This window comes from Micromesistius poutassou (assembly GCF_964030765.1).
Source record: "Micromesistius poutassou genome assembly, chromosome: 9".
Taxonomy (NCBI): Eukaryota; Metazoa; Chordata; class Actinopteri; order Gadiformes; family Gadidae; genus Micromesistius; species Micromesistius poutassou.
In genome coordinates this window covers 16,568,921-16,591,169 of record NC_140279.1, presented here as the reverse complement: position 1 = coordinate 16,591,169, position 22,249 = coordinate 16,568,921, and the positions used below count along the sequence as shown (strand labels likewise).

The following is a 22,249-nucleotide window of genomic DNA, read 5'->3' as shown; positions in this document are numbered from 1 at the left end:
ATTCGACTTTCTTGAGTGTCATGTAAACGCACTGAATGTAATCTGGGTCAATTAGGAACTGTGTCGTAGTTGAAGACGTAAACGGGCCAATCAGAGACTGTCGTAGATTATGACAAAAAACAGTAATGGCTGCTCCTGAAGAAACAAGCGCTAACGTTAACATTAGTAGAGGAAACAAAGTGGAAAAAGGTTTTGCCATCGTTTCTTTATTCCGTTTCCCCTGAACTGATGGCGTCACATGATTGGTTACGCTGACTATTTGAAAGAGTTGTTGGTCAAGGTGACTAGTCCCGCCCACTGAAATTGACGTGGTTGGCTAAAGGCCCAGACTGTTGAGTTGTGTTGCTATCGAAACAGAATGTGAAATCACCTGACCAAGAGGGTCTCCAGGCTAGCCAGCAGCATGTCCTACAGATATATCTAGATACTTTAATTTAAAAAATAATACTACATGTATTAGTAAATCGAACACGTTGTCACTTTAATCCACAAAACTGGCGTCAATCTAGACTGGAGTCCTGCCACTCAGAACAGTGAGCAAGAAACAGGGGATTAAGAGAAAGCATGAACATCTTCAAACAGATGGTTAAGCGTAGCTTAGGTGCACATAGCACACTGTGTTCGTCTGACAGCCTGTCCGTCCCAAGCCAAGCATGTCCATCAGGCTGGCAGCTCAGAAACAGGTCGATTTGGATTTTACAGACACTTATATACAATAAACAATGTTAAATAGTTTATTCCTAAAATGTATAGAGTATTGTTTTACCTTTCGCATGAGTTAATTATCCTCCTTGCTCTCTGCTTCATGAATGTCTGGTTCCCTCTTCTGGCAAACAGGGAAATTACTTAATCCTGGCATCATAATAATAAAACAATGCTACTGTTAATACTACTACTATCTATTACTACTACTACTACTACTGCTACGACTACAACTTACAGTAAAGCACAATAAATAACACACAAGCAAATACAAAAAAAAAAAATACACCATTTTCATACACCAGATTTTCGATCAAAGACTGATTTACATTTACAAAACCGGCAGAAGGCAAAAAAAAAAAAGTAAAGCGTGTACGCAAACCCCCGCACGCCTCAAAGTCTGACGGCCTCCGCCTGGGGGACGGGCCTCAGGGTGACCTCCTTCCGGTAGGAGAAGCGGGTGAGATCGACCCTGTCGCCCATGCCCTGCCTCCGCTGCAGCAGACGCCACAGAGACCAAGCTAACTTCCCCAGCACCAGAGTGCAGGTGACCTCCAGCGCCAACAGGGTGGTGTACAGGGTGAACCTGGCCTTGCACTGCCCCGCTCTGCTCCTCCGCCTGCAGCATGGCTGGTAGTGGTTGGGCGGGGGTCGGTGGGGTTGGCGTCCGGGCTCCACGGGGCAAGTGAAGAAGACTACCGGGGTATGCCCCGGTGTTGGTGGGGTCGCTGCCGTGGTAGTGCCGGGTGATGTAGTACTAAGAGTTGTAGTTGCGGTTGTCGAGGGTAACGTGGTGGTAGGCTGTGTTGTTGTGGTGGTGGTGGTGGTGGCTATTGCACTGGTAGTTGCTGGTGCTGCCAGTGCTGTAGTTAAAATAGTCGGCCAGGTTGTCATTATTGTTGCAAGCGCTGCTGTTGTGGTTCTTGATGTGATGAGGGCGGTAGTGATAGGGGGAGTGGTGGTTAGGGCGTTTGTAGTGGGTGTAGTTGTCGTTGGGGTGGTGGTGGGCATGGGGGTGGGTGTCGTGGCGGTGGTGGTGGTTGTAGTTGGGGTGGTGGTGGGGGTGGTGGTCGGGAGAGTTGTTGTGGGGGTGGTGGTTGTTGTGGGGGTGGTGGTGGTGGTGGTAGGGGTGGTGGTGGTTGTAGTGGGGGTGGTGGTTGTAGTGGGGCTGGTGGTGGTGGGGGTGGTGGTGGTTGTAGTGGGGGTGGTGGTTGTGGTGGTGGTGGGGGTGGTTGTAGTGGGGGTGGTGGTGGTGGTAGTGGTGGTGGTGGTGGTGGGGGTAGTGGTGGTGGTGGGGGTAGTGGTGGTGGTGGTGGTGGGGGTAGTGGTGGGGGTGGTTGTAGTGGGGGTGGTGGTGGTAGTTGTAGTGGTGGTGGGGGTGGTTGTAGTAGTGGGGGTGGTGGTTGTAGTGGGGGTGGTGGTGGTAGTTGTAGTGGTGGTGGGGGTGGTTGTAGTGGGGGTGGTGGTTGTAGTGGTGGTGGGGGTGGTTGTAGTGGGAGTGGTGGTGGGGGTGGTGGTTGTAGTGGGGGTGGTGGTGGTAGTTGTAGTGGTGGTGGGGGTGGTTGTAGTGGGGGTGGTGGTGGTGGTTGTAGTGGTGGTGGGGGTGGTTGTAGTGGGAGTGGTGGTGGGGGTGGTGGTTGTAGTGGGGGTAGTAGTTGGGGTGGTAGTGGTATGGAAAGGAGTGGTGGGGCACACAAGTTGATCGTTTGTCAGTGAAATCACCTCAATCCCACTCAAATCATTTGGATACTTACAGACCACAGGAGAAGTGTACTTTAGCAGTTTAGAGTTGTCTTTCATCCAATCGTATAAATAAATGAAATTGCAATCGCAACGCCAGGGATTATCATTGAGTTCCACTCTTTTCAGGGCTTTCAAAGGTTCAAAAATATCCTCAGGAAGGTTCTCCAGCATATTGCCTGATAGCTTGAGGGCCGTTAGCGATGTTACCTTTTCAAAGACGTCCGCGTCCAAAGTTCTGAGTTTGTTGTTTGATAAACTTAGCTTTTTAAGGTTTGCAAGGCCGTCAAAATATTCTGAAGATAAAGTTGCAAAATGGTTTTTGGACAGGTCTAGATCCTTTAAGTTAATCAGGGGGCTGAATACTCCACTTGGAAGACTACTTAGGTTGTTTTGTTTGAGGCTCACCTCGGTTAATTTCGGAGTGCCTCCGAACAAACGCGTTGGGAGAGCGGTCAGTTGGTTTGCATGCAGTGTCAGTGTTTTGAGCAGACTGAAGCCAGTGAAATACTCTGGTGGTAAATTGGTGAGAAGATTGTTATCCAATAGTAGTTTCTTTAATTTGTCCTTATGTGGAAAAAGCCTTGGTGCTAGCTGAGTTATTTGATTTCCCTGTAATCCAATTTCCATCAGATTGGGTAAATGAAGGAAGACCTCCTCGGGGACGGAGGTGAGTTGATTATCGTAGAGCCGTATTGTCTGCAGTGCGTCGAGGTGGGAGAAAAGGCTGGGGGAAATAGACGTCAGGTTGTTCTTGGCTAAATGGAGGAGCTCTAGGCTCTTGAGCTCATCGAAGGTGCCGTCCTCTATGGATTGGATTGTATTCATATGGAGCTGGAGGTCTTTTAGTTTTATGAGGCCGTCAAACATACCTCTCTGAAGACCATCAAGCTTGTTAGCTTTCAGTGCCAGCGTTTGCAAGTGCGGGACTTCGGCGAAGACTCCGACCGGGATGGACGTGAGCAGAGTCCCGAAGATTTGAAGCTCCTTGAGGCTGTCCAAACCCTCGAAGGCTCCGACCTCCACGGACACCGTGGGCGTGGACAAAAACTCCACCTTTTCAAGCTGGGGATTGGCCACAAATGCTCCTTTTGGGATTGTTGGGATTTTACTGTCCACAAAGAAGAACTCTGTGACCCTAGGTATCAAGGTCTGTGGGATTTCGGTCGTGGCTGCGGGGAAAACCATTTGGTGTTCTTTCGCTGTGTTTACATCTGGAGCCGAGGAATTCAGAATCAACAGAGACAGGGAGAGGAGAAAGAGGAGTCCTTTTGGAAACAAAGCCCAGAGAAATTGAGTTATCTTCGACATGTTCATTGCCTAAAAAAAAGCGAACAAAACATTTAGAAAATAAAGAAAAGATCATGTAAAACTAATGTTTAAAGAGAGATAGAAGAAGATAAACATTCCGTTGGATGTTTTGATATACACTTTCACAAACTGTACAAGGTCAATTCTGTTTCACAACAACACATCACATTCAGATAATATCAAATACAAAGAAATGTACAATATATATATACATACATTTAATATATAAATACAATTTTTATTATATTCAACATAATATAATTATTTCCTTACCTGAAAATGTAATGTGCCGTTCAAGTCAAACAGTGGGCTTTGATGAAATGGTAAAGAAAACGTGCAAAGAACATTCTGTATCTACTATATCTATGCAGGCCAGCAGTTCATGAAGAGTGTGTGTCCATGCAAGGCGTGGTGTTAGTAACGTCTGCACTCAAACCGATAAGCACAGGGAAGGAAAATACTTAATGGGAAGGCCCATATTAATGGCCTTCTGAGGTATGCTGACATAACTTAACAACTGACACTCGTTTTCCCTTTTTTCTTTTAACAAATCATGATCACAGCAAAGTTTATGTCTCATGATATTTAATTTGTTAATGCAATGTAGATAAAATTAAATAAATTATCAGATAATTATATATTAGAAGAAACCAAATCAATACATTTAGTATTAAAAAAAAAACATTTTGGAATGTATGTGTCCCAATTATAATTATTATTTATGTCTATTTGAGTGGCGTGTCCACTTAAATACATTCTACTTACTGGCACCAGAGGGCAGCATTTCGAATTAAAACCATTGTGGCGGTTACGTGAAATATAGACTGGGAATTTAGATAAGCAGAAAGCATGAAACTGACTCAGATTATATCAGATTGTATTCTAAGTTTGTGAAAAGGTCCTTCTGCAAAGCAATAACAGGATAAAAGTGATGTCAAATTAAATGATACTTGGCCAATAAGATCACTTGTCAATTGATCATTCACAAGATTGCCTCAGATTCGCCCTCATCATCAACCTTTCACTGCTCTTTATTTATTGTATTATTTAAGACATAATTACAATCTCTCCAGGTCTGACAGCTGACTGTTGGTTGAAATATAGTCCATGTTAGAACTTACAGTTTTTGCCCGTTGCTTGAACACGTTTTGCAAAATTTGGCTCATTGTGTCAAAACTCAACACACAAGAAAATAAGACGCAACACTGGGAAATAGACCATTCACATCTATGTCAAATTGAAACTTTGCTATATTCAATTAACAATCCTTTGTAAAAATCTCACTCTGATGACAAAAAACTTCATCATCATATGAATAGACTTTCAGTTCAGCAGCAACACACTATATAAAACACTGCAGTCTTTCATGTTCACTGATTTTATTACGTTCCACAGAAGGCACGTTTTCACAACAACCAAAAAATCAAATACTCAATACTGTACAGTGCAGTAAATTCAGTTTAAGCAAAAAATAAAATAAAATAAAAAATACACTGTATACTGTACTGTAAACACAGAAAAACACGGAAATTGTGCGTGGGTGGCTAATGGATCCTCGCCTTGTGTGTCGAATCCATCCATGGATTGACCTTACCTCGATGTCTCCGCAGGCCTGTTCCATTGCCTGCAGAAGAGGCATGCGGGCATGTGGTTGGCAGTCATATACGCGCCATCGCCAAGCCGAAAAAAAAACTTCTATAGGGTTTAGAAATGGTGAATAATGGGGCAAGTATAAGACTACTGATAGTTATATATTACCTATCTTATATTTATTATATTATTCTTCATTTTAAATTAATTTCTCCTTTATTTCCTTTTAAGGATTTTGTCTTTTGTTTGTTACATGTGAATTCTTTCTTTGTGAAGCACTATGAATGGCCTTGTGTTTGAATGCTGCTATATTAATATACTTGCCCTTCCTCACCTTGCCTTAAGCTTCCAATTTGCTAACTTCCTGGTAAAAAGATTAGCTTGTCAACTATGTGGTTAATGATCGAATGTACTTTCTTACAATTCAGGATAACTCTGTTGTCCTCTTTTTCCATTAACTTACTATGTCACACATACGGCAGTTGTATGGGGTTACGTGTTGTTATATATATATATATATATATATATATATATATATGTTGTTTTGTGCTGTGTTACTTCCTGTCGTGTGTGTGTGTGTGTTTGTGTGTGTTTCCAAAGACATTGCAGCTATGTGTGCTTGTGTGTGTATGTGCGCACGTGTGTGTGTGTGTGTGTGTGTGTGTGTGTGTGTGTGTGTGTGTGTGTGAGTGTGTGTTTGTTCGTGTGTGTGTCCAAAGACATTGCAGCTGTGTGTGTTTGGTTGTCTCTGTGTGCGTGTGTGTGTGTGTGTGCGTCCAAAGACATTTGGAGCTGTATGTGTGCGTGCGTGCGTGCGTGCGTACCGCTCTGGAGGAGCGAGCTGCTCTGGATCTCAGCCTGGAGGGGGCAGCTGGTGGTCAGAGATGGGACTCAGGTGGCTCTGTCAGGGCCTCCGGAGCAGGAACAAGCCGATCCAAACCTCATGCCCTGCCCGGAGCCAGAGGCTGACCCCACGGCCAAGAGACACCGGACACCAGCCACACCATACGGGGTCTGTGTGCGTCTGTTGTGTCAGTGCTTCAGGGAGCGTGTGTGTCATTGTGATTGTAGTTAACGAATGGAAATCAATTAACTGTAACCATTTGTTGTATGCTTCAGATACACTCTAATTGTGACTTATAATCTACTAGTTTTAGCATGAATATTGATATTGAATATTGACTTTAAAGCAAGTCGGACCTCTTTGCTTTCTCACACAATTTGAACCTATTATGGGCCAATATTATACCCTGGAAATCCAGAGTTCTCGCGAGAGCGCAATTTGAATTTGCTCATTGAGTTGCTCTGGGAATGAACAATATACTCACTCCCCCGTTTCATCTGTGATTCCCGGTTTCATCTGTGTATCTGATATAGGTAGGCCAAAAGCGTTGCTGTTTTACCTTCCGGATACGACAAGAGTCTTATCTATTGGTTACCTCCGCTGGTCTGGACACGTCACCCCTTGTATTCTTCTGATTGGTCGTAGTGTTATCCAATTGCGTGCAATGATATTTTCAAATGCATGCTTGGTGCCGCCCCTCGAGTCTTTTCATTACTCGTTGTCAGACCCTACAGCTTTCTAGATAGTGGGTCTGGATTTCTAGGCTACCAATATTATGGATCTATGGATTAAGGATATAATACCGTATCTCATCTGCCCTAACCCGAGGAAGAAAATGTCCAGTGGTCTGCCCAGTTTCTATGAAAACCATTCAGCCTCATCAGAATTAGTCAGCCATCTGTCTCATGTCTCTCCCCCCTGCCCAGCACGCACGCACGCACACACACACACACACACACACGCACACACACACATTATATTCAATAGAAAGCCCCCTCTTTGTCATTAGAGGTTCATGACAGGTCAGCCAACCATACAAAGCAGACCTCAAATGTACTTTGTAGCAGCTATTTTTGGTCTGAAATGCGTGAGGTTGGTCTGTACTGGCTGAAGGTGTTCCCCTTTTTTTTTTCTGGCCTTTTTTTCCCAGGTGCTATGCGTCACCTTTTTCCAATTACCTCTGCAGCTCCATCTCACGCTCATTATCATTATCATTCATTATCAGGGTTATCATTCCTGCTGCTCAGAGCACTCACTCGTGTCTTCTACATTTTAGCGGTTGCTCATTTTAAATTGTGCATTTTTCTTATTAGTAAGTAGATCAGTGAGTTTCAATAACTTTAGGGCCTCGGCCTTTGCATATGAACATAATATGATCGTCCTTCTCTATTTTTTTGTGAGTTTGTGGCTGTGAGTGATTGTGTATTAAACATAATTAATATAATCAAGATTGTGATTAAGGTTGTTTTAGTAATCCACAACAAACTGTTTTAACATGGCTAAGGTAAATTCTACAAAATAAGTGTTGACACAACAAAAACATGAATCAGTTGTTCCGTTCAAATATAGATATGTCAATCATCCAAAAATAATGCAATAATCACTATTAAACACAGCTAATTAAACACAGAATTTGCATCAAACTAAGATAGTCTCCTGCCACAGAGAGCACTGTGCAGGAAATAGGGAAGAAAGAAAAAGTCTGAACATCCTGCTACTCAAAGACTTGAGTGTTTGCATTGTATTGTTGTCTGTCAGTCCCAAGCTAGTTGATTTGAAGGTTAATTTTGATTCTAAACAATAATAATCTTAAATGATTTATGTTTGAGATTTAAAAAAAGGGAAGCTTTTGTTTTGCAGTTCACATAGTTAAATATCTGGTTCCCTCTGCTGGCAAACGAAGAGATGACTCATTCCTATATCGAAATACACTGCAACCCCCATCCAAACCAGTAGCGACGCTAGTAATAACTAACTACAATTCTCAGTAGCTCGGCGGTAATCGAGTAACTTTTCAGTAGCGTAACTATTTTATTGATCAAGTAGCGTGGTAACGACCACAGAAGCTACTTTTTATATGGCTTAACACAGTGGTTATCGCCAACCGTGAGATTCACTTAGGTCGAACTTGGCCAACCTGAATATTTGAGGCCACTTGAATCCAATTCACATGTGAAAAAAAAGAGGCTAAACTTATGTCGATGTTGAAATTAACTGCCCCCAGTAGTCTTTCTTAAATGTGAAGTTGGCATTTTCTTTTCTTATGGTGTATATTATATGCTTACTAACCAGCAATAAATGAATTCATTCGTTCATTCGATTCAAATAATTATCTTTATTATCTATCTGGTATCCATTATTATCAATTGTGTGTGTGTGTGTGTGTGTGTGTGTGTGTGTGTGTGTGTGTGTGCACGAGTGTGTGTGTGTGTGTGTGTGTGTGTGTGTGTGTGTGTGTGTGTGTGTGTGTGTGTGTGAGAGAGAGAGAGAGAGAGAGAGAGAGAGAGAGGCAAGTACAATAAACTGTAGCAACACAGTGGAACACAAAGTGGAACACAAACTAGTGCAACATCAACTTTTTGACAAATCAAATCAAGTAGTGTTAACAGACAATAAAAAAGCACTGATATAAAAAACATTTTTTTCACATATTTTGTAGCAAACTCTTCACGGGGTCCATGGACCCCACTTTGAGCCACTCTGAACCACTGTGTGTTAATGAAACAGGGATGTTTCCAACAACTGGATGGTTTGACTTCTGTCTTTTTGTTTGTTAAGCCTATTACTCTAGGCATTAGTTTGCTACATTTGGGTGGTAGCTTCTGTGTAGTGAAGCTTCATTCATGGTAGAGTAACTGGTAGCTTAGCTCACTACATTTTCAAAGTAGCTTGCCCAACACTGCATGCATCATCTTATAAAAGATTATGGCTGGTGCTTTTCGATATATTTCATACTTATGGTCCACGAAGACAGATTTTGTATTATACCCACTAAGTATAGGCTTTCTCTAATATAATTTAAAAAACTTTCTTATGTTTCTTAATTACTTTCGGACCTTGATTATCCAATTATCAATGACATAACATTTTCACAATTCTAAATGTTTCAGAAATTCATTGTCAAAAATACACCTACATGTAAGAAAGCAAACAAAAATAAAACACTTGACAGCCATGAACTCCAATTTTATTGACCATAAAAATAATAAACATGACATTAACTGTAGGTCTATGACGATCTCAAACCCAGTATCATTAGCCTGCACACTACAGTGGTGAAATAAAGTAAACTGCACACAAATGGCTCCTGGCTCCTCCAGGTTTTCGCTGTGGGTATCTTTTCGGTATCGATATCAATATATTCAGGCAGGTATCACAGCAAAGTCATCCTTCTGGTGACACTAGATCTGAAGTTGTATTGCCTGATACGAGATGGAAGGCTGAGGTCTGACGATCATGTCGTACTCTGTATACCGTACACAACCAGGGCACTACCTGTAGTCCACTGAGCAGAGCGTGCTCCATTGCTCACCCCTCCACACATCAACAAGGCAGGTACGAGGTACGAGAACTTTCAATTCAGTCTCTTGACGCAAAGTTGCTGTGCGCCTACTCTGTTATGAACACTGAACTGGTACGAACTGATGCCCCAAACGTTTCAGGTAAATGTTTATTGGAACAGTTGACATGAAAAACGACGCAATTCGAAACGTCTGACTGGAATTTGTGTTATCACGCACAGTTGGAAGATAAAGTTGCCCTGTTGAACACATGTTAAAGGGAGGGGTAACCTGTGATGCATTCCTGAGAATGAATCATAGGCCTGACAACCAATATAGACTTGTATTTAAAATAAAAAGCTCTGGAAGAATCTTTTGCAAAAGAGGCTGTTATTCATACAATTTAACAAATGTATTAACATATTCAAGATAATTGCATTCCATTAGAACGAGGACAATCATTCAGCGAAATCCATGATTCCAACATCACATGAAAATATCGAAGCAATTGCAATTAAATAAAAACTGATTTATTATTAATGCAATATGCTTAAGTTGTTTTTATATTTCTATTACAGTTCAGAAAGCATTTAAACTCAATGTTTTTACTAAAACAGCTGAAAGGAATTTATCGAATCTTAGCACGAGAAGAGTTAACATCGCCTATGTCTTCAAGTTGACCATTTCATCTGTACCTGCGCTCAGCTGCAAGTACATCAATGCCACTAAGAGGACGTAGTCGATTAGGGTCATCACAGCCCGAAAACTCGGGCTGCTACAATTTCCTAGGTGACCACGTTGCTAATGATCCTTCAACTGCTGCACTCAGCAGACGGTTTGACTCTGTCGGCCCTCACACATCTGTGGTAGACGATCTTGGGTGGTCTAGCCTACAGCGAGTACATGTTGGACTTATTTCTTTGCCCCAGATTGCGGCTGCCTCTCTTTTTGTTCCTCCTGTAGCACACCAAGCAGGCGATGAGGCTGCAGATTACAACAGTGCACACCACTGCGATGATTATGATGGTGTGTTTCCGGGACACGAAACCTTGCACTTCCTTCCCCGGTCCATCAGTCGAGGTCATCCCATTCCCCGAAGTGGTCGGGGTGTCGACAGTTGCGGTGGCGGTGCTGTGTTCCTGGGAAAGAGTTTCAGCCTTTGTGCTTTTTTCCGTTGCAGGCCCCTCGGTAGGCCTCCGAACGAGCAGGTCCTCATCCAAGAGCCCATCGATCTTCTCCCCGCTAAGTTTGATGGGTGTGTTACAAACGACGAGGCTGTGATTGGCTTTCGACGGGTGCCTCCTCAGCCAGTCCCTGAGTGGCACAATGTCCTGGTCGCATGACCAAGGGTTGTGATGCAGGAGCACCTCGTCCGCCACCCGCAAGTCGTCCAGGACCTCCGGGGGCAGGTTGCAGAGGGAGTTATTGTGCAGGTCCACCTGACCAAGACGTCCGATCCCCCGGAGGAACCCCGCGGGGAGGGAGCTGATGGTGTTGTGCTCCAGCGAAATGTTGACCAAACGGGGCAGACCTTGGAAAGTGCCGGCCTCCAGCGTCGCGAGGCGGTTGGTGTGTAGCGACACCTCGCCCAGTTGCTCCAGGCCCCTGAACGCCCCGGGGGACACGTGGCTGATCTGGTTGCGGCTGAGGACCAGCAGAAGCAGCTGGGTCAGGTTGCCGAAGGTGTCGTCCTCGAGGCGGCTCAACTTGTTGTCGTAGAGCCACAACTCGTCCAGCGGCATGGCCCCGAACACGCCGGGGCCGAGAGTTTCCAGGTGGTTTTCGTACAGGGAGATGCGGGACAACCGCGGCAGGTTCAGAAAGAGCCCCACTGAGAGGGTGGTGAGCTGGTTGTGGGACAGAAAGAGCTTTTGGAGGTTGGGCGTTTTGGAGAACATGTCGCGTGGAAGGTGAGTGAGCAGATTGTCCTGCAGGGACAACTCTTCCAGGCTGGCGAGGTCGTCCAGGAAACCGGCGGGAATCTCCCGCAGGGTGTTTTTGTTCAGGCGTAAACTTTTCAGCTGGCCAAGACCTCGCAGGTTCCTCCCGGAAATCTGACTGATGTTGTTCCCGCTTAGCATGAGATACTTCAGCTGGGCCAGAGGTCGAAAGGTCTCCTCGGGAACAGAAGAGAGCTGGTTCCCGCTGAGGTCAAGAGCCGCCAGAGCCGACAGGGAGGCAAACCAGCTCGGACGGAGCTCCAGGAGCCGGTTGCTGCTTAAGACCAGAGATTGTAAACGCGGGAGGTGTTGGAACAAGGCCTCGGGGAGATCTTGTAAGTCGGTATCGGAGAAAACTAAGGCCTCCAGGTTGGTGGTGGAATCGAGCGCGCCGGGTTGCACTGCTCCCAACACAGATCCTTTCACTGCGATGCCGTGAAGGGAATCGGCGAAGCCCGCAAAGTCTTCCCCTCGAAGGGATGGGAGGCTGGAGTTGGTGATGAAGAGGGCCACGGTAGATGGAGGCACTCCAATGGGGAAGGTTGACAATTTGGAGCAGATCATTTTGGGAGTGCATTGGCAGCCTTCAGGACATGCAGAGAGGCCAGCGTTGAGGGTACTGAGGAGCAGCAGGAGGTGAAGAACAACCGAGAGGCCCATAGTTATCTAGGAAGGAGGAAGACAAAGCTTCATTAGGCCTTTCACTGAATAACACAAGATTAACACAAGATCAATACAAATATAACACTGCACTAAGAATGTCCTTTTCCTGGGATAACACAATATTTATTTCCCTCACTGCCTCTGACACAGAAACTGCCTGCACAGGTAGATATAAAAGGCGAGTGTAAATCATTGAACCTGGAGGGGAAAAGGGGTTCTACAGTGGCGCAGTCATCACGTAAAGCAGAAGTTGTTGTATTTAAAACAATCTTCAACAGCTACAATAGATTATTGTTTGTTTTCCTTTTGTATTCCTTCATAATTATTCTAGACAAATATGTATGCTACTACTATTATTACTATAGTACTACTACTACTACTACTAATATAATAAGAGGATGAATGTCACTGCAACGGTCAGCGTCTGTATTGCCTAACTGCAATGGTCAGAATCTTTAAGGTCATGCTCAGGTTTCCTCATTGATGAAACCTTTTTCCTAACATTAGGCAAGAATAACATTTTAACATTAGGCAAGAATTAAGTTACTTTCTCTCATAGCAGAACTCTCTATATCTATCATCTTTGGGACTGTGTGTGTGTGTGTGTGTGTGTGTGTGTGTCTGGTACCCAAATACAAGTTACACTGCTAAATCATAGCTTTCCCTAAAAAATTAAGAGTCAACGATATTTTAATGACATATAACTACCATTTAAAGGATTAAATGAGCACTGACTCTATCGACCGATTCAGTCCCTAAACCACTGCTCTAGATAGACAGGGACAGGAACAAGCTGCTAATCATCAAGTGAGAACGATGTAATGGCTGAAGAATTTACAATCCACCATTAATTGCCTTTGTATCCCTCCCTCCCTCTCTCCCTAATGTTTTGCCACTCTGATGTAAAATAATGAACAACATCTAATTTAATTCTTACAAAACACAAACTAAAAAACAAACAAACTCTAAAGCAGAGAAGCCCTCTGATTTTCACTGGTATGGAAAAGAATGGGAAGTACAGACTTTTGCAATACAATTGCACACTAATGAATTTGGCCATTTGAAAGATCAACTCAAATTTGACATTCATTCCCATTTAATTACTTTTATTATTACTTCTACTTCAGTATTGGCATAATTTAAAAAAGTAAGAAAACACAAAAAAAAAACGGAGCATACACGATTCATGGCATGGTCAATTCAAAACAGCTGTGACCAGGCTGGTAATCAAGCACTGCGGTACTTACCTCTGCGACTGCGTTGTCTGAGGGCACAAAGAGAAAATGGGTTGAATCCCCGTTATATTTTATTCCGTTTTGTTTGTTTTGTTCTCCTCATCACCAAGTTGAATCACAGGTTCCAGTCCTTGTTTTAGTCTAGTCTAGTCACATCCTGATTCAGTGAAATTTTCCTGCTCCTCATCATCACTTTGTTTTTCACGTCACTCCTTTTTTTTACCCATAAGCCCCATGGAATGTGCAGGGTCTCTGCCAAACGTTCTCCAGGCTGAGTCCTACACTGAGCTGCACCCCACTCCTCTAGCATACAAACTTTACTGCAGGGGCCCTTTTTAGTTGGGGATGGGGAGGGGGCTGAGGGGGGCTGAGGGGGGCTGGGGGGGGGGTGGCTAGGTGGGGATGCGGTTTAGGGTTGTGTAAGGGGGTTCCCCCTCCCACCCTTCTGCAACTCTGAGTGAACTAGATTTGTTTCGTTTAAAAGAGGAAATGACTGGGCATTTTTGTATTCTTGGGAAATGTCCTGCGTGTGATTGTGTGTGAGAGAGAGTGTGTGTGTCTAATTGCAGTTATATATGAGGATGGGGGATGGGTTGGGGTTAGATCTGGTTTGAAAACAATCATTAGGGAACCATTAGGGTCCAATGTTGTCAACAGCTTGAAAAAACAAATAAAGAAAAACCGTAGGCCCATTTGAGTAAACAAAATGTCTGCTCATCATGTGCACTCACGTACCTCTCCCTGCTCCGGGTTGATTTTAGCCAGAAAACCAGAACGTGAGAAAATGTGGCTCTAGACAGCTGCGTTTTGAGTGCATCCATATGTCGTTTGTAGCGCTTTACGAGAACAACCCCCACTCTGCTTGAAGTAAAGATAGTGAGGGTGGAGTTAATGTTCATATATAGGCGTGCTTCTCAACCCAGACCTCAACCGCACCACAGTTGTTTGCCGTTATATACAGTATTATACAGTTATTATTATTATTAGTAGTAGTATAATTATTATATAGTATGCAGTACTTATTTTGTTTTGCATGTTTTAGGCACACAAACCAAAGAAATCCACAAAGAAGAAGAATTCCAAATATACATTGCAACGTATTGTCAGATTACAGATGTATATGATCGTAGATGTTCTCTCTGTGATAAAGAAGGTACAACCTCTGCTCCAGTGATGTTGCATGATATTCACAACCATGCTGGTGTGGCATGGGGCTGGAGGAGACGCAAGCTAGTTAGCAGTACGAATCTCACAGCAGGATACAGCAGATTAAGTTGTTTTTAAACATCCAGTGTATGAAGCTCCCTAATTTTTCATTCATGAGACGGCTGATTTCTATAGGAGGCAGGGCAGTCTAGTGGTTAAGGTGGAGGGTCTCAAAGCCAAATATCTGCAGTCTACCTGTAGGAACCCTAGCCCTCATCTGTTTGTTAATGACATGCACCTAAATAATAATTGGCTGCCAGTCACTTTGGATAAAAACATCTGCAAAATGTTTCAATAGTACTAAAACGTATCAGATGTAGCAGCTGTACGCCTTAAACATCAGAGGTCTGGTGTTGGTTACTTGGAAAATAGTTTGGTGGGATCAGTCGTGCTCTGTTGCACGGATATTGGTGAACAGGTTCATATACTACCCAAAGTATTGGAGGCTTGGAAAACCCTCAGTTTTGACAATGGATACCAGAGATGTAGACATTGTGTGTTAAACTACAGCAGACTAAAGCCTATGCAGGGTTGAATATATATTTATTTACACACACATTTACACCTTTACCCCTTTATGCAATCTATGTAGAACTTCGAATTGGATGACACAGGCACAAATTGATGTTGACCACATTCTGTCTAATTACCTGCTTTGTTTTATTCACATCATCTAATTAAAATTGAAAAAATCAATTAGGCAAGGCAAGGCAAGGCAATTTTATTTATATAGCACTTTTCATACACAAGGCAGACTCAAAGTGCTTCACATATAAACATTTTCATACAATAAAAGAAAATAATAGATAAGTAAAAAGTAAAATAGATAGAGAATAAAGGCAAAGTTAAAAAAAAACATTTTAGAGTTAAAAAAAATGCATTTTAGAAAAAAATTAATACATTTTAAACACTGAAAGTTTCAGTGTTTACATAGGAACCAATATAACTCTCAGGAGGATTCTCTATGTGGTCAGACCTGTGCCCTGTTTACGGTAACTGATTCTATCGTGTCCCCATTTCTTACCCACCACAGTTTCTACCCACTGTTGTGTGTGATTAGAGTGCTGAAAAGGTTTATTCATTACTCGTTGCCATAGTGATGAACTTGGGTACCGTTCACCAGTTCATTGTGATATGTTTACGGGTTGTTGGTCAAAACAAGTGTGTGTTTGTGTGTGGTGTCATGGTTCAGTGTTCTTTGAAAAATGGGATCTCTCATTGCAAATCTTGTGATGGGCTCTAATGTGTTTACATCTGCCTTAAGATATTATGATTTAAGATATCTTTCCCTTTCTCTCTCTGGCAATCCCTTTTATTTATCTTTTCAAAGAACATTTGAAAACTGTTGACTGTTTTGCGACTCCAGCCATCATAAATACAATACGGACACATATAATACAAAACATTATAAAAAATATGATCTCTAAATATACATAGAGAAATGTTTGCTCCTTTTAAATGGACTTTAAACACAGTGCTGCGGTGTGGTTTGGGCCGGGAGCATTTTTGGAATAACAGGGACACAGTTAAACAGCCTCTATCCAGCATATTATTGTTCTCAGAAACGACTCTTCTTTTTCAACCTTTGGGCTTCCTGTTCTGTGGATTCCACTGCTCTGCTATCTTTTAGATGATTCATTTGGAAACAACATCCTATTATTCTTCTATTATTCTATTATTCATCCTATTATTATTAAATGTTTTGTATTATTATTATTTGAATGATGAACGGCAGGTTATTTTTTCACTTCACTTAATTTCTATGAAAAGTAAAACAAATAAAGAAATCAAGAATGACTAAAGACTAAACATTATATATTTCAGATCATATCCCAAAGCTTATGTGTTTGCCTTTTTAATGGAGATAAATGGAGGAAACAGATATTCCATGTCATTTTATTTAAATGCTGCCGGAATAGTAGCATATTTCTCTTCACACTGTTCACTAAGTGACATCACAAGAAGCCGGCGTGCGTGTTTAGCCTCAATCATTAATCACAGTGCATGTCGGCCATCTTTGTTCTCCACAATTAGCTCTCGCATGACCTTCTCCAAGCGGCACATCCCGCACATGGTAGCAAAGATTAGCAGTGCCCCCGTGACCACCAGCAGGATGTGGCTTGTCATGAGGAACCCGACATGGGTCGCATCCAAAGGAAGACTCCACACAGAGACCCAGCCCTGGTGGTGGTGGTGGTGGTGGTGCACAAACTCAGGCCCCTGCTCCAACACCAGCCTATCATAGAAAGGACGGAAGGAGTGGTGTTCAACGGCAATGCTCGGAATGCTGGGAGGAGCTGGTGATGCTTCAGGGGTGGTGGTGGTGGTGGCGGCGGCGGTGGTGGTGGTGGTGGTGGTGGTGGTGGTGGAGGAGGACGCTGTGGTGGTCGTCCCTGCTGTAGATGGAGTAGTGGTCGATATTTTAGTCAGATTCCCTCTCTGCCTTGGGAAGTAGGCGACTGCTAGAGGAATGCATTCATAAAAGTCCTTTTCACCCAGAGACCAAAGTGGTCGAAGCATTTGGTACAAGGGGCTCTGACACATCACTTCCTGCTGATCAAGCACCTGTTTATTTGCTCCTAGCCAGTAAGCGAGACCTTCTATCTGGCAGTCGCAGCGCCACCGATTGTGTATCAGAGAGAGTTTCCCCAAGACTCTATTGGAGTGGAAAATCTCTCCCGGCAGTGTCTGCAGCTCATTCTTTTTCAGATCGATTGCAGACACCACCTTTAGATCCTGGAAGATGGTACTGGGTAAGGACCTGAGCTTGTTGTCATTGAGGTAAAGAACAAACAGCGAGGTTAGGTTGGAGAACAGGTCTGGGTGTAGGGAGCGGAGATCATTGCCCTTAATCGAGAGTTTTTTAAGCTTGGTAAGGTCGTGAAACAGCTCAGCCGGTAGCTCCCGCAGCTGTGGGTTGAGATGGAGATTAAGGCTCAGAAGGCCGGTCATGTTGGCAAACAGGTTCCCTGGAACGGTGGTGAGTGCGGTGCTGAACAAATAAAAGTCCTGCATGAAAGGCATGTGGCCCATCAGCAGCGTCGGGAGGGACCGCAGCGGGTTAGTCCAGAGGGTGAGTCTTTCTAGTTTGGGCATGTGGTAGAAGCTCTTCTCTGGGAACTCCTGGAGCCGGTTGCCGGATAAGGTGAGTATGGAGAGCTTCCCCAGGGCCCAGAACACCCCGGGCGCGAGGCGTGCGATGCGGTTGTTGTGGATTTTCAGATCGACGAGCTCGGCGAGCTGACCGAAGAGGCCGGCGTCCTCCAGCTCCTCCAGCCGGTTGGTGTAGAGCATGAGCCGGCGCAGGGCAGTGAGCGAGCGGAAGGTCCCAGGGGCGAGTGCGCTGATGAGGTTCCCGCCGAGGTTCAGGAAAGTGAGGCTGCTCAGTCCGTCGAAAACCCCCGGGTCGAGACTGGAGATCCGGTTGCTGTTTAGTTCCAGATGCTGCAGCTTAGTCAGTCCTCTGAGCATTTCCGGAGGGATCGCTTCCAATTGGTTGGAGTCGAGGAAGAGCTGTTCCAGGTCAGCCAGCGGACTGAGCACCTTGCTTGGGAGGGTGACGAGTTTGTTGAGGGAGAGTTTGATAGACCTGAGATGCGGGGTGGCGTAAAAGGCCAGGGGATGGACGGTGTGGAGGGGGCCATGGGTCAGGCTGAAACGCAACAAGGGGCTCATGTTTTGGAGGCTCCGCTCGTTGAGGACGTTGATGTTAGTGACGTTGAGCTGCAGCAGGGTCATATTGGAAGGCATTTGTCCTGGCACGTCCGTGATGCTGGGGCCAACGCACCCGACGGCCACGTCTAAATAACAAACGCAATGGACGGGGCAGCTGCGGGCCAAGTATGGCAAGAGCAACAGGACAAGAATCCCCAGCATGGTACCTGTGAGATTATGAAACAGGCACAAACTGATGAGTGTTCACCATTTGTAGTGATGAACGTGTCTTGTAATGTATAACTGTTTAAAAATATAAATAAGTGTTATAAAAAAATAAATATAAATATAGTTATATTAGTCTGTATAACGTATTCCTAGAAGTATATTATATTTGACCCACATTTGATCCACATTCAATCGATTAATAGCCTGTTTTTACCCCAGTCGAAAGTTATCTTATAGTTTGTACAAAAGTTCATTGTCGAAAAACAAATGTAAAAATAATACGGAAAATAAACCAACAACTTGACTCACCCAGCACAAGGTAGGCTACTCTTCCAACAGCTTTGTTTTATGAATGTGTTGGATATTACCAACACAGTATGAGTGGCAGATATACTGCATGTTCATTTCCTTTGGACTTATCTTGTCCGGGTGCACAGACCACACTTCATGAGGGCTTGAACTGCCGTCAAAAGAAGGAAATATGCAAGATAAAATACGCAAACATAACACATATCTTTTGTGTTTTATTGGTTGCTAAGAAATGTTGTTTGATTCTAGGCCTATTTGTGTGTCTACGGTTGCTGTGCACGTTAGCATTCACGTATGTGTACAGATTCAATCCCAACTTTATGCTCCCGCCTTCCGTGCGATTTCTGAGCTGTATGTCAGTGCTCGTGTTGACCTAAACCTTTCCTTTTCCTCCCTGCTGTAGGAGCGAGATAGTCCCTTATCAGCTGTGGTAGGCCTTATGTTTAGACACTGAATAGGAGTCCCTCGGACACACTATTTAAAGCGACCCGGAACGTGTGCTGTTAGATGCATTTTACCATTTGATTACCAAAAAGCCCTATTCAATACAAGCCCAAGTATAAATAGATTGATAAAATATAAAGCCTGTTTATATAGAGCATCCAGTTAGACCTATACTGTTGCTGTTCAGTTGCAGTCGAGTGTGACAAATTTCAATTCAGAGTCATGTAACAGATTCACACAATAAATGTTTATTTAGTTACTAGAATAAAACACAGTAGGCTATTACTCCAAGTGGATGGTAGGCATAGTTACCTACATTACTCTTTGAAAGTGTCTTTAAGTGCAAAAAATAAAATGCAATATCAAACAATGCCACAAGAGGGTGACAGAATGACAAGGTAAGGGGCATATAAAGCCCCCCAAAGACGTCTCATCGGTCAAGTATTAGCCATTTCTGACACTCAAGTAGTTCCAGTCACTATAGTGTTATTTACAGATGTATTAGGAACAAATCATCAACAATTCGTGCTTGCAATCCAGTGTCAATACATCATTATGAAATATTGAGGATACGCGGTCTGTGTAGTGATGTGTCATATTGCTATGTATCTTTCTTTTAATTGTTAACATGAGTCTTAAGGCTAATTTATATTTTTCAGCATGACATCCCAACCAGGTCTGTAACTACTGAGGTAATGCCCCCCTCTCTCATGTCCATGTTCCCTAAAATGCATCCTGAATAAACTGAACAAATGAAGAAAGAGAGTATAAAGGAGTGAAGAAAATGCCCCCAGTGCAGCCATCTCCTCCGCCTCCCGACCCACCCACTAACCCACTGTAGACTCGCTACCCTTCAGCTCCTGGGTGAATGTCCCTGGGCACATAGGGCCTGCTCTGTCTCCACTGCCGCCCTCAAACACAGTACTTCCAGAAACAGGCTGTAGAGAGAGAGAGAGAGAGAGAGAGAGACAGAGACACCCGTTGTAGCACGGTAAGTGACAACAACACTACACATAGGGGGAATGGGGGAATGGATCGGTGCAGTAATGTGCAACATTGAATTTATAATGCCAGTATTACACAAAACATATCTCATATTTTATGACAATGCAAGGCACACTAAAAATGTGCAGAAGAGAAAGAGAAAGCGAGAGAGATACAATAGAGAGATGTGATAGAAGATGTGACAGTGAAGTGATAGATGGAGACAGAGTAGAGAAGAAGAGAAGAGAGAGCGAATGAAAGAGGTAGACAACGAGAAGGAGATTGCCAGAGAGTCAGAAAGAGAGAGGGAGCATGCAAGAAAGTGACACTTACGTTCGCCTCGTTTCCCCGGTAGGGATTTGACTTCAGCCATGACATCTGCTGTGATCTTCCTCTCTAGAGCCAGGTCCTCTCTTAGCTGAAAGGACAGGTCACTCACATATTAGTTGTCAACTTCTTTAGTCCTGAACCCATTCATTAATTTTCCTCTTGTTTAAATGTGCAATGTCCCTTTTAATGTGATGCATGCATAAAGGAGTTCTGATGTTGTCTGTTTGTTCAATGCATACACACAGCACATGAGAGGTGATGTCACATAGATGATGTTGTTTGAGACCTGCTCTGTAATGTATGTGACTTATTTATTTTTTTCAATCCAATTGTTTTTGGTTGTCGTGTCATAACTTTGAAAACATTTAAAAGTTTTGATGTCAAGCCAAACATTCTTACCTTTTCTAGTTGAGATAATTTATTCACCAGCTCAAGACCTGCACATTTAGAAGAGAAATGGAGGCGTTATAAAGTTATAAATTGATCAGTCAAAATCATTGAATACTTATCACAGATGTACTTTTTCCACTTAATGTCCCACCTGAAATGTCATTCCTTTCGATTGGCACCAGACTTTTATTCAGTAATAGTGCTAGGATCTGGCGTTGAGCATCTGGCTCTTCTTTTGGATAATAAATATTGTTTCCTAAAAACCCACAAAAAAACAACACATAAGCAAATAAAGAAACGCATAAGAATTTAAATAAAAGGAACACAGACAACGGATGCTTTTGTTGTATTCCCAAACCTGTTGCTTAACAGACGACTACGTATCACACACAGGCAAGGAGGAATCGGCATCACATCATCACTTTTTTTTTAGATTCTTATTTTTAAAGAAAACCACCAAGACAATGGTCACTCACCAGTGGTGAAAACGCTCCTCCCCTCCACACACAGTAGCCCTTGCAGCAGCAGAATGCCCAGCACTCCTAAGCAATAGTTGACAGAGGTTACTCTATCCATTGCGCCTCAAGTGTATGGTCCAAACTAGGTGACACCTTGCTCTCTGAACTCTGATTGAAGAAAGAGGCTGGCGGTCCAATATCTATCGAGTCCGTTGCCACAAAATGTATTTATCCATTCTTGAGGTGGGGTGGAGGTGGGTTTGGAGCCCTTGGAGGAGGGGCCAATCTGACAATGGCATACTAAATCAATACCTAGTCACCATTTGGTGCCGTCAATAGGCAACCAATTTGAGTGGACCGTGCAGTGTCCAGGTGAAATATGAGGACATGACGCTGTAGACAAGGCCAGTAACCTACATCACCTTGACAGGAACAAATCAAACAGAGTGTGGACCCCATCAATCACAGTCTTGTTTACAAGGGGCCCAATCCAACACACTTGGCCATTGCAAGTATTTTCTTTTACATTAATTAGTTCCTTAAATAGCTACAGTGGAGAATCTGTGAATGGAGGTGCTCGGAAAGTGTATTGATTTTGTTGTTTCTTGAGTGCACAATAGCCGGAAAATAGTTATACAGTCTTGGCTCTGGGACTGTTTGTGAACTGATGAAATATTTATTCTTTGATGTGTAGCAGTATCAACCGTATACCTTGCAAACA

The 22,249-nt window shown here is 43.5% G+C and overlaps 4 protein-coding genes across 4 annotated transcripts; all 4 read right to left on the bottom strand.

The window, feature by feature from the left end:
* Positions 1-1,059: 1,059 nt before the first annotated feature.
* On the bottom strand, positions 1,060-4,159 carry LOC311352910 (uncharacterized protein). The gene is made up of 2 exons (XM_084472738.1): positions 4,027-4,159; positions 1,060-3,710 (listed from the first exon to the last, which is right to left on the bottom strand). Exon 2 carries the CDS (start codon positions 3,628-3,630, stop codon positions 1,096-1,098), a length of 2,535 nt encoding a protein of 844 aa, XP_084328864.1. The 5' UTR covers positions 3,631-3,710; positions 4,027-4,159; the 3' UTR covers positions 1,060-1,095.
* A 5,275-nt stretch (positions 4,160-9,434) lies between these two features.
* lrrc15 (leucine rich repeat containing 15) lies at positions 9,435-13,695 on the bottom strand. The gene is made up of 2 exons (XM_084472581.1): positions 13,538-13,695; positions 9,435-12,293 (listed from the first exon to the last, which is right to left on the bottom strand). The coding sequence occupies exon 2, from the start codon at positions 12,285-12,287 to the stop codon at positions 10,578-10,580; it is 1,710 nt and encodes a 569-aa protein (XP_084328707.1). The 5' UTR covers positions 12,288-12,293; positions 13,538-13,695; the 3' UTR covers positions 9,435-10,577.
* A 3,024-nt stretch (positions 13,696-16,719) lies between these two features.
* On the bottom strand, positions 16,720-18,607 carry LOC311352804 (uncharacterized protein; the record flags this gene model as incomplete). Its single annotated transcript, XM_084472613.1, has 1 exon — positions 16,720-18,607. One exon carries the CDS (start codon positions 18,605-18,607, stop codon positions 16,727-16,729), a length of 1,881 nt encoding a protein of 626 aa, XP_084328739.1. The 3' UTR covers positions 16,720-16,726.
* Positions 18,608-20,278: 1,671 nt separating this feature from the next.
* uts2d (urotensin 2 domain containing) lies at positions 20,279-21,646 on the bottom strand (the record flags this gene model as incomplete). Its single annotated transcript, XM_084472899.1, has 5 exons — positions 20,279-20,304; positions 20,684-20,768; positions 21,080-21,117; positions 21,222-21,326; positions 21,547-21,646. 5 exons carry the CDS (start codon positions 21,644-21,646, stop codon positions 20,279-20,281), a joined length of 354 nt encoding a protein of 117 aa, XP_084329025.1.
* Between the last annotated feature and the right edge of the window lie 603 nt (positions 21,647-22,249).